The 12,088-nt window shown below is 41.3% G+C and overlaps 2 protein-coding genes across 3 annotated transcripts; one reads left to right on the top strand and one right to left on the bottom strand.

The window, feature by feature from the left end:
• Positions 1-3,598: 3,598 nt before the first annotated feature.
• LOC119199494 (uncharacterized) lies at positions 3,599-6,390 on the top strand. Its single transcript, XM_037456919.2, has 5 exons — positions 3,599-3,848; positions 4,336-4,458; positions 4,731-5,466; positions 5,674-5,892; positions 6,180-6,390. Exons 2-5 carry the CDS (start codon positions 4,344-4,346, stop codon positions 6,388-6,390), a joined length of 1,281 nt encoding a protein of 426 aa, XP_037312816.1. The 5' UTR covers positions 3,599-3,848; positions 4,336-4,343.
• A 107-nt stretch (positions 6,391-6,497) lies between these two features.
• On the bottom strand, positions 6,498-10,957 carry LOC119199492 (G2/M phase-specific E3 ubiquitin-protein ligase-like). 2 transcript variants are annotated; one of them, XM_062558973.1, is made up of 13 exons: positions 10,699-10,957; positions 10,089-10,211; positions 9,620-9,744; positions 9,230-9,539; positions 9,026-9,111; positions 8,774-8,845; positions 8,419-8,486; positions 8,236-8,331; positions 7,829-8,139; positions 7,542-7,720; positions 7,285-7,457; positions 6,958-7,172; positions 6,498-6,873 (listed from the first exon to the last, which is right to left on the bottom strand). In XM_062558973.1, exons 2-13 carry the CDS (start codon positions 10,201-10,203, stop codon positions 6,638-6,640), a joined length of 1,986 nt encoding a protein of 661 aa, XP_062414957.1. In that variant the 5' UTR covers positions 10,204-10,211; positions 10,699-10,957; the 3' UTR covers positions 6,498-6,637. The 2 variants fall into 2 exon arrangements, with proteins under 2 accessions (XP_062414957.1, XP_062414958.1); XM_062558974.1 differs by having other exon boundaries at positions 9,620-9,741.
• Between the last annotated feature and the right edge of the window lie 1,131 nt (positions 10,958-12,088).

The following is a 12,088-nucleotide window of genomic DNA, read 5'->3' as shown; positions in this document are numbered from 1 at the left end:
GATCCCAGAAGGGTTTTTTTTTCTTAGAAAGAATTGGCTTTTCGGCAAAACTGAAGGGAGCAGTGACAGCTTGATTTATATGCATATAAACACGGGCTCATAAAGAGGCATTTCAGCAAACAAGCAAGCAGTGTTGCCTGACGCAAAATAGCCTCACTGTTCAATCGTAGCACGCATCACTCAAAGAAAACGTGATTCCACGGGGCCCGGTATGCGACATGGAGTCACACCGGCTTTGGTGAAAACCATCTGGAAAACTGTCACAGGGAGAGACGGAGTCTTTGTTGTGAGGCTCAATGAGGTACTTGATGGTCCTGAAGGTGTCACCTCATGTCAAAGTCACATGGGAGACCTCGTGGTGGAGGTGATAGTATGAATTTACGAGGATATAATCAAGATAACGCTGACCAAGAGTCATGGAAAAAGAAAGCTTTTACCTGATCTAAAACTCGTTGGTTCCCGTGCGCTGTGAAATCAATGAAGCACCCTGAGAAAAAGGGACCTGAAGCTTCTGTGAATCTCTTTCTACCTGCAAATTATCAAATGACCAAATAAGTATGTGGGGCACGGCGTCTGAGACAGGAATAGATCCAAAGGAAGTGAAAGCAGTCCACATAGTGGAAAAAGCTCATTTGTCATCACCGCTGTTTTTACTGGGCTGCGGTGGCTGCCATTGTAGATTCAAAGACAGCTATTCTGGGTTATTTTGTCATTGTCCTACCGCAAACCAAATAAACTGTCCACTTTAACGAGGACGACATTCTGTTAAAGACAAGAACAACCTCAAAGAAAAGCAAAGCTGGGAGACCCAAGCCGCGCTGTGTGCTTTTCTCAATGATCCCCTCTCTCTCTTTGAGTTTTTCCTTCGTTCATGTGACCAAAGCGAGTGTGGGGTTCAGCTCGTTTGCCTCGAGGAGCAGAGACCAACAGAAAATACACAAACGGATTGAAAAATTGACAACGATGTGTGGTAATGACCGGGCTGAACGCCGCCGGGCCACAGGCGGCTGCCAAGGCCTCCCTGCTCGTGTTGTTTGGAAACAGCTGGAAGACACTGAAGCATCACAGAATCCAGGCCCAGAGGAAAGATAGAGTTTCTCTGGACATGCAGCCCTGCCAGGGTTTAACTAGATTAATGATGACGTGTGTTTGTTTGCTGACATGTTTGCATTCCCAACACACACCTGGCACAAGAGTTCAACCACACTGCTACACTGAAAAAACAGATATTAAAACTACTGTAACGCAATTTTTGGTCTGTTTTTGGCCTGTTAATATTAAACAATTGTATAGCTGCCCTGCATTCAACATTTTGTTTGGAGTTATGGGTATCTTGAAATAACTTTTGTTCCTTCGTCCCACCGTAGTACACTATTATTCATTGTGTTTGACATGATACAATTGACCAGTTTAGATAGATAACCGACAAAAGCAAGCGTACTTTAAGCCATGTTTTGTTTCACAAGCACACAGCAGCTTTCTTTTCATTTAAATTGTAAAAAGAGCTGTCCCAACATACACCTTGTCCACTTAATCCTTTATTTATCTACAAACACAGCATGGGGCCCAATGCCAACAGAGAACAGCTGTTGACGTGTCAGCTTTTGACCCCCTGTGTGACGGCGCCACTACTGAACCGAAACCCGCCCACCGACCACCTGAGGGGATGAGAGGAGAGGAAACAGGTCACTCATCACTTCATCAGACGGCGACCTGCCTCGACGAATCCATATCCCCTCCCACCGGGTGTTACCAAGGAGAGGATGGAGCCCCCCGCCTCTGACCGATTGGCTCTTACAGTCATGTGGTTACTTGACACACTTGACATTACATTGCATGTCATTTGGCTGATGCTTTTATCCAAAGCCGACTTACATTGCATTTCAACCCATGGTTTTATACACGTTTTGCCCGGGGAACATCTAGGGGTCGGGTGTCTTGCTCAGGGACACTTCGACATTCGAATGTCAAGAGTAAACGATGAAGTATCCCGGGTTTTGTGGGACAAGCTTCTACTGCAGATTTCCTTTTTTTAACCATTCTCTTGGAAGCTTGCGCGGCATTTACTCAAAGTGGCAGATAAATGAGTTTACTTACTGGAGCCCCTGCTCTCCGCCTCCTGCTGCTTTATCTTACACAGACTTGGCTGTCATTCACAAATCCAGTTCCAAGATTTATGACTTGCTGCCAAAATGGAAATGACTGGAAATGACTCGCTTTAGCTCACACTAGGCGGTTAGTCAGCACAATTTAGTGATGGAAGATGAATGTAATGCGTTGCTTCCCAAATATTTCTCCTCTACAAAGATATTATATTAGTGCGTGAGAGCTTTTCCAAATGTTTCTTATGTACATGCGCTGTATGCGCCAGTAGAAATGATTATTTTATGTTATTTCCCAGCCACTCACCATACATCATGTATTTATAACACGTGGATGACAGAAGAAGTGAGTTGTTGATAAATGGAAAGGAAGGAAAGCTGAAAGAGCGCCTGGTTCGTGTTAGAAAGTTGCATAACCAAATGTCTGTGACAAATGAAGAATGGATAAATCATTCATCTGCGCAACTACACCTTATCCAAATCGTGCTTTGATTAGAACATGTAGATCGTGTTTGTACGTGTGAGCAGAGTTGTTTGTGTGTGTGTGTGTGTGTGTGTGTGTTGGTGTACACAGCATATGCCTAAAGGGCACTTTAATAATGTTTCTGTGTTAAACCACTTTGATTTCTGGATTGTCACAACCTGACTGTCAGGATCGGTGCTGGTGCAGGTCGAAGAAGGCAGGACTCAAACGCAGGATTCACGTTTACCGAAGGTGCTCTTTATTCACCAAACAAAAGCCAGAGGAACGTGCACCAACGATGAGTGACAAAAGACAATGACGCGACCGGGGACAACAGGCACACGGGGCTTAAATACACAAGGGAGGTGCAGGTGATTGGACACAGGTGGAAACACTCAGGCAATCACGGGACAAGGCAGGAAGTGAAGTTAACCCAGGACCACAAGGAACATGAAACTTCAAACTAAAACAGGAAGAGAGACCAAACCGTGACACTGACCCTGGTAATATGCACTCTCCAGGTCTTTGTAGTGTGTGTGTTTGTGTGTGTTACAATCAAGCTATTCAAGCATTCACTTTTACCCTTGGTTGAATTGTGTTTTTTCCCCGGAAAGCTCTCAACTCGAGCCACTTAATCAAGCTCTGTTTTTGTGGGATATTTGTGATTTTCCTTCTTTTTTTTGCCCTGTTCTTTAGACCAGGTGGATTTTTCCAAGCATCACCTTGTATTAAAGCCTTTTTTGTGCAATTGAACTGTTAAATAAAGGAGGTCAGCTAATCAAGCCACGGACAACAACTGTAATTAGCGTGTCATGAAGTGATCCAAAACAAATAGAGTTGAGTAACAAAATAAAATAGCAAGCATTCAAAAGGAACAACATGAATAAATGCAACAACAGAACCAGCGGAAAGAAATGGACATGACAGGAAGTGTGCCCAATCAAAACGCCTCCTTCAGGTAAACAAAAACAAGACTCCTGGGTGGTGGAAATGTTTAAAGATTTGGTTGACTACACTTATATACGGTGGCCGAGAAGGTTCAGACAAATACAAAAGCAACAACACAAACGCAAACGCCACAACACAACACGAACGCCAAAACACAAAATACAAAAGCCACATCACAACCGCAAATGCCGCAACGCAACACGAACGGCGCAACACAACACGAAAGCCAAAACGGAAGTAGCTGCCCACGGGAGCGAGCGTATTTTGGAGGAACGCCCACGGGAGCGAGCGTATTTTGGAGGAACGGAGCTGGAGGATGCCAGATCGTTTAAGAAGTAAGTGAAACATGATTCCTTGCGGCTACAGTTAAAGTTTAACTAACTAACGTTAGCTAAAAGATGCGTGGCGCCATATAGCCAGATCGTTTAAGAAGTAAGTGAAACATGATTCCTTGCGGCTACAGTTAAAGTTTAACTAACTAACGTTAGCTAAAAGATACGTGGCGCCATTTAGCTAACGTTAGTTAGTTAAACTTGTTACAATTTACGCGCAAATCCTACGTTTAAGTATCAACTAGCAGTACTTAATATATATATCCTGCGCGCGTGCGCGCGTGTGTGTGTGTGTGCGCGTGTGCGTGTGTGTGTGTGTGTGAGTGAGAACTCACTTCACTAGGAAGATTAACATTGTTCAAGGTTCTCTAGCCTACTTGGTTGAAGCATAGCACTTAAACACATACAATATAACGTTAATGTTTAGTAGCTACATGGTTTATTTATTTAATGTTCACATTCCTAATGCTCACCTAATGTTTTATTACAGATTAGTACATGATGTATTGCCCTTTTTGTGGGTTCAACCTGCATGCAGAAACAGCATTCTGCAGTTCATGTGGCAAGAATATCACATTTCTCAAAGATGCTGCAAGACCTGGGACAAGTGAAGGTAAGTGACGTTTTTTTAAAGGTTATGTTTTTGATTCTTCAAGATGAAAGTATGCAATGTTTAGTTCTGACAGATAGTTTAAGGAGTTACTGGATTGCTTTGTTATTTGACTAATGAAGATTAAAATCACAAGTTAAACACTTAAGGAAATTGTAATACATGTAATTCTATTTGAGTATCTTTTACTATTTAAGTATAAAAGTTAAAACACGGTACATTAATGCATTGCATCTAATCATCTTAAATATAATGTCCTCATTCCTTCCCATCAGGTTCTGAAGCTACAACAGACGATGACCTTATTTTGAATTATTTCACAGAAGGCCATAGTTATGAAATTATTATGGACCTAATGGCAACCAAGCACAACGTTTCACTGAGTCTTAGCACTTTGAAAAGAAGACTACAGGATGCAGGCCTGGCCCGGAGGACAAACTACAGTCCAATTGCAACTGTGCAGGCAGCTATATCTGAGGAACTTAAGGGATCAGGACAGCTCTTAGGATACCGAGCAATGTGGCAGACACTGAGACAGAAGTACTCTCTTGTAGTCAGAAGAGATGATGTGATGCGCCTAATCGGAGAGCTGGATGCGTCTGGAATAGAAAAACGCTCCAGGCGCAGATTCGTCCGGAGAGCATACCACTCAATGGGAGCCAATGATGTCTGGCATGTTGATGGCTATGATAAATTGAAACCTTTTGGGGTTGCAATTAGTGGCTGTATCGATGGATTTTCTAGAAAAATCATGTGGCTTAAATGTGGAAAGTCTAACAATGACCCAGGCGGAATTGCTAAAAATTACATGCAGTGTGTAGCTGAGTTTGGAATTATTCCAATGCGTCTCCGCACAGACTGCGGCACAGAAAATGGACTGATGGCATCACTTCACTGTACACTGAGATCAGAGCATACAGACGAGTTTGCAGGAACCAAAAGCCACATGTACGGCACTTCAACATCCAACCAGCGCATTGAAAGCTGGTGGTCCTACTTTCGAAAACAAAGGTTTTTGTCTCTTTCAGTATATTCTTTATTGATTTATGCTCTATCTACTACATTTGTGTATTTTCTATGTTTTACTGATCTAGGTAATACTCACTCCTACTTTCTCATCTGTTGTATTTCCTTAATGTCAGCTTGAGACTATTTTATTTCTACATTTTTCTAATATCTACAACATTATAGTGTGTTAATGTGTCTATTCTGAACTAGGAGTCAATTTTGGATGGATCTGTTCAGCGACTTGAGGGAGAGGCATCTCTTCAATGGCAGCTATCAACACAGAAGTTTGTTGCGATTCTGCTTCTTGGGCGTCCTACAGAACGAACTGGATGAATACAAGCAATTGTGGAACACTCACACTATTCGTCCATGTCGCCAATCCCAATGCCCATCTGGTAAACCAGAGGCTATGTACAATGTGCCTCACAGGTAAGTATTGCATTACCATGATAAAAAATAAACATAATTAGTTAACACTTTATTTGAATGATAGTTCATGGTGGATTCATGGATAGTACAATAACATTGCACATCACACTTAGCTGTCACAAAAATATACCCATACTTCAAGCACTTGAGTAAAATATGTATTTGAGACTTATTTTAACTCATGATAATGCTGATCTTTTTGTGTCTCTGAATCAATGTCCTATGAACAATGAACAGTTGAAAGAAAACTGTTAATGATTTTGGATTTTTTTTGTACATGCTCCTAGATTTAACGGAAGGAATTGTGGATACCCAGTATCCACACAAACCCTGAGCCAGTATGACAGCCTCATGCCAGCGCCAGAAACTCCAAGTGGAGAGGATGAAGAGCAAAATCGCTTTGAAGAACTGCAGAGACAAAGTGGTTTGACATCTCCTCTACATTGGGAATCTGCTGTAGAGAACTACATCTCCCTGAAGAACTTGGCTGATATTTAATGTACAGTTGTGCTAAGGTTGACTACAAAGAGTAATAAAAAACTCCCTCTTTGTCACTCTCTGAGCCGGGTTGTGTGAAGTATCTGGGAATAAATGGCATTAGTTGATTCACAAAATGTTATTTTTATTCAAAGAAATGGTTATATACAGTCTATAAACAAGTACACTGTAGTTATTTAACCAAACATAAACATAAAAACACACAAACATAAAAATTGGCAAAACTGGGCCAAACAACAACAACAATCTAAATACATCCAAAGCCAGGGGAATTCTTAATCCCGAAGGTCATTTTTTCCTTGAATGTGCTGTAATTGTTGAGTAGAGGCAACATTAAAGTATTGGCACATGTATTTGCCATGGGAAGTGTTGAACTGGCCAGGAAGTGAAGGCGTGGCTGAGGTTCCATACCAGCAGGAGGTATGCATGGCACACCTGTAGCAAACATGAAGACCTCCTCCAGGGTTACTTCACTTTGACTTTCTAAAAGAAGAAAGCAATTAGAAACAACATCCACAACAACTCTGGAACTGTTCATTATCATTTATGTGGATAAAATCCACCAACCTTCACAATCTAGAAGGTAGTCTGCCCAGAAAGAAAGTGTTTTTTCCTCCTGTACCCTCTTGTTGCTTCCACGTAGACTTAGCTCTGGTCGGAAGATATTCTCAATGTCCGTAGCAGATAATCTTTTATCTGACAGGCAGAGAACAGGTGTCAGCACTTCAGGATGCTGCTGCAGCACTGTTAACACCTGCAAGCTGGAAAGCCCATCCTTGAATCTGAAATACAACAACAGGTTACCAGAAAATATGAGCAGCAAGACAGCAACACCATATTTTACCACAAACAATATATATATATTTTTTGAAACCGTAACCAACGAAAACATACCTTTCAATGGCACTGTGGTTTCTGTCAATGATGTACCACCTGAGGTAGTCCTTTACAATTGACTGCTTATCCTCCACTGTCCTTACATGTTTGAAGCACCCTGCTGTCTGCAACATGGTGCTGTTCTGTACCATTAGGTCTTGAAGGATCTCCAATGAGGATGCATTGTGTATCTAAAATAAATACGATGAACTAAGTGGAAAAAACTACACCCTTCACTAAACAACAACCTCTGCTAGAATTTTACACCCTCATACCTTTTGTAACACTTTCCCTATTTCCTCATCTGTAATGTCCTCTATGCATGCGTTGAAACTGGACTGCCCTGAGATGTGGCTGACCAGATCCTTGGAGAGGAAATTTGGACCTGGTCCTCCATGTACTATGGATACAGCAATCATCTTCCCAGCCAAACTATATTCGTCCTCTCTGATTGCTGCTTATCAAAATACATAGTAATCATGTTAAATCAGTTTTTATGTTAAACAAGAATCGCATGATTGAATGATGTGGTTCCTTTAAAACACTTCACACAAAACGGTACCTGTTGAGTTGTAGACAAGGTAGCGGCTCTCTGCAGGTCCATCAAATATGGGTCGTTTGTTCAGGCTTTTCATTAAGAGTGAGAGGAATTCTCTTTTTGGGCCACCTGTATCAATACCTTCCTCAAAGAAACCTGCATCATCAGAAAACTTTACTAGGAGGTCCTTTTTTTCGGAGAAGGTTCCTCTTTTGAATCCTCTGACGGCCCCATCCCAGATGTCAGAGCGACAAATGTGAAATCTGCTGACAACATGGCGATCAATCTGAAGTGCCAGGTTTGCAATCACTTCCGAAATGGATCGCTGTTCTACCCTACCAACAAATAGATGATGATGAATAATACTTGGTGGAAGACACATTTAACCTGAAAAAAACAACAGTTGTAGTAAGTGTGGCTTGATTTCTTACTCTGGATCCTCTGAAATATCATGAGTGACAGCATCACTGTCTCCGGAGTCCTCTGAATCCTCTGCTATAATGGGTGCATACAGTTCTGTGTATTTGCTGAAAAATTAAGAAACATTTACATTTTTCATGTCTCCAAATGACTCAATCAAACGATCTTCAAATTTAGAGAGGAAAGCATCATACCTATAACTTGTAGTTTCCATTGCACGTTCTGATGTTTCTGGGCCGCCTTCTGCTTCGGATGGTACGATCTGCATGACAAACGATTTATTGGACTGGTGAGTAGAAGGGCTTAACATATAAAGGTAGGGGTATCAGATATCCTATTTATGAAGAAAGCCACTATCCCCAATTATCCCTTTTGGTCTCTAAGTCAGTGTCACATATTACTTTATGTACATTAGTTAGCTACAGAATATTTTAAGACAAAGCTACAAAAACCTATACACATACATCTTGGCCACTTTAATAAAAAAAACACTAAGGGAACTAAATAGTAGTTTCTAATATCTCTAAACATATAGTGGCAACGTATTACCATAGTTTCTGGATCACGGTGTGGAGTTTCATCAAAACCAATACTGGAACTGGTCAAGATTGGTTCAAATAGCTGAAAGTAAAAAAAGAATCCTAGTTGCACAGATTTGACTGAAATAACCTGAAATATAAGCAATATGAGTATTTCTCGTGATGAGCATCCTGACCCACACCACACTGTTACATGGCATACCATCTTTGAACTGCACGTGAGTCATGAAAACAGGTACAACATGGCAAATGTTACACTTACTACTGTATCAGCTGAATTGAATTCAGCAGCACTTCTGCTTGTGATGATCACCTCTGAATCAGACGAGTCTGAGTTTAATTGCTCAGCTGTGAAATATAAGATTAGAAAAAGATTTGAATGTATCTGAACAATGGGCCAATTTACTTATAATAATACATTTAAGATAGCTTTTTTTCTTTGGTTATTGATATCAGAATAACTTACAATTAGTAAGGAAATCTTCCACAGTACAAATGTACAATGTGAGGCGTTGCCAAGACTTCCCAACTGCATCCTTGTAGAGTTTCAGAGAGAAGGCTGTTTCTGTCCCGGGAATATTTATTACCTTTGTACCATCAGGGTAGAGCAGAAGGTAGGGACCAGCCTCTAAATGTTTGTTAAAATCTTTCATTTTCTGTACAGCTGCTTTGCGAAATTGCTCTGCATCCCACTCTGGTTGCACGACAAGGGCAAGTGTCATTCCTCTCACAGGTTTCAACACCCCATCCTTTACGTGCATAATACCAACTGAAATCTACAGAGAAAAATAGAAGTAGGTTCATTGACACATAGCAAATACATGACGGAAGGGACTACCAGCTAAACATAAGTTACCTTCACACGGCTGTCTTTCAGGGGTTCTTTTTTCTTTTTGAAAGATGATTGCCTCTCTTTCTCTTTTAAACTTCTGAAATTCAGGAATGTAGCCACTGCACTATTTCCTGTGCATCCAGTTCCTGCTTCAAACATAATTCAATCAGTTAGTTATTTTATTAAATAAAAAAGTAATACTTCTCTGATGTGACCTTGTTAAATGTAAATATGTTTCTTAAATATAGTTTTTTCTCTCCTATGTGAAAGTAAACTGAATATCTAAGACATTTGACAACGTTCTCTTAGGCTTTGGGGAAACACTGATCCACATTTTAGAAACAAAACTACTAATCCATTCATCTAGACAATAATTCCCACATTAATCGATAATTAAAAAATGTGTTAGTTGCAGCCTTTGTTTAATCATTGAGTATAGAAGATGGATAATCTAATTAAAAACAATGAAATCTTTGAATCGCTATTCACTTACCTTCACTTGTCCCAGGTCTTGCAGCATCTTTGAGAAATGTGATATTCTTGCCACATGAACTGCAGAATGCTGTTTCTGCATGCAGGTTGAACCCACAAAAAGGGCAATACATCATGTACTAATCTGTAATAAAACATTAGGTGAGCATTAGGAATGTGAACATTAAATAAATAAACCATGTAGCTACTAAACATTAACGTTATATTGTATGTGTTTAAGTGCTATGCTTCAACCAAGTAGGCTAGAGAACCTTGAACAATGTTAATCTTCCTAGTGAAGTGAGTTCTCACTCACACACACACACACACGCACACGCGCGCACACACACACACGCGCGCACGCGCGCAGGATATATATATTAAGTACTGCTAGTTGATACTTAAACGTAGGATTTGCGCGTAAATTGTAACAAGTTTAACTAACTAACGTTAGCTAAATGGCGCCACGTATCTTTTAGCTAACGTTAGTTAGTTAAACTTTAACTGTAGCCGCAAGGAATCATGTTTCACTTACTTCTTAAACGATCTGGCTATATGGCGCCACGCATCTTTTAGCTAACGTTAGTTAGTTAAACTTTAACTGTAGCCGCAAGGAATCATGTTTCACTTACTTCTTAAACGATCTGGCATCCTCCAGCTCCGTTCCTCCAAAATACGCTCGCTCCCGTGGGCGTTCCTCCAAAATACGCTCGCTCCCGTGGGCAGCTACTTCCGTTTTGGCTTTCGTGTTGTGTTGCGCCGTTCGTGTTGCGTTGCGGCATTTGCGGTTGTGATGTGGCTTTTGTATTTTGTGTTTTGGCGTTCGTGTTGTGTTGTGGCGTTTGCGTTTGTGTTGTTGCTTTTGTATTTGTCTGAACCTTCTCGGCCACCGTAAAATAGGCTCACATTTGGTAACCTTAGATGGAGAGAAGAAAAGCCGCGACCGAGTAAAAGGAACACATTGTGTTTCTCACTGTATTTTTTTTCCCTACAACTCCATTTGTTTTGTTTCAGAGTCACACTGAGTCAGCAGCTTCTTGTGGTGGCTGTTAGGAGAGAGCGGTGGCTCGGGCCACGTGGACACGAAATGATCTGTTTTTCATGGATTTTTGTAAATGATATGATTTTTGTTCCGTGGTAATTTGAGAGCGGATGGCATAAGAGAAGTCAGAGACGTGAGGGTGGAGGGCTGAGGGTTTCCAGGGGTTCGGAAATTGTACTTGAAAAAGTTGTTGCTGGTGGTCCACACGCATGTCCTATGTTTTGTGCTGTGCTATACTGGCTGTCAACTGTTTGATTCAGAACGCACTCATTTTAGAGTAAACGTACACATTCACACATGCAGTATAGCAAATGCTTTATGGTCCACTGTAATTCTGCAGAGAGGGAGATGCAACAGGAAATGGAATTGTCATCATTCATGACTTGATTTATTGCCTTTAAACTAGTTGTATTTTAGTTCTCAGAGTGACCCCAAAAACAAGAATTCTCCCCTGCTTCCCTACCTCCACCTCTTCTTTTTTTTCCTGTCCCTCTATCTCCAACAATTCTGCGCCCCCAGCACCCTCCTCCCCCTTTATCAGCAAAATTACCCTGTCGAGCTTGCTGTGGAATTAGTCATTTTCTACATGGCATGACCTCGTCTGTGGTGGCGCTGAGATAGGGATCTATTTTTGTGTGGTATCAGCGCCCCGGGGAGGTTTCAGAGGGTGAGGATCCTACACGTAGTGAGGGGTGAGGCCAGGCCACAATCATGGATTATTATGATTTACGGCCTTGCTGAGAGAGGAAAAAAAGAGTGAGAGAGAGAGAGAGAGAGAGAGAGAGAGAGCGAGAGGGGAGGAGATGGAGTTTCTGGATGACATCATCATTGCAGAGCATGAAAAAAAAAGGTGCATGGAAGTACACTAATTGCCAAAAGTTTCATCTATAAGACAAACTAATGTGCTTAATCTTCCACCATAGAGGAACAAAACACACATGCTTACACACACAACAGAGACGTTCCTGCACCCTGCTATG

Source organism: Pungitius pungitius, chromosome 18 (genome assembly GCF_949316345.1).
Source record: "Pungitius pungitius chromosome 18, fPunPun2.1, whole genome shotgun sequence".
Taxonomy (NCBI): domain Eukaryota; kingdom Metazoa; phylum Chordata; class Actinopteri; order Perciformes; family Gasterosteidae; genus Pungitius; species Pungitius pungitius.
The sequence above is the reverse complement of the archived record's forward strand: the minus strand, read 5'-3'. Positions and strand labels throughout refer to the sequence as shown.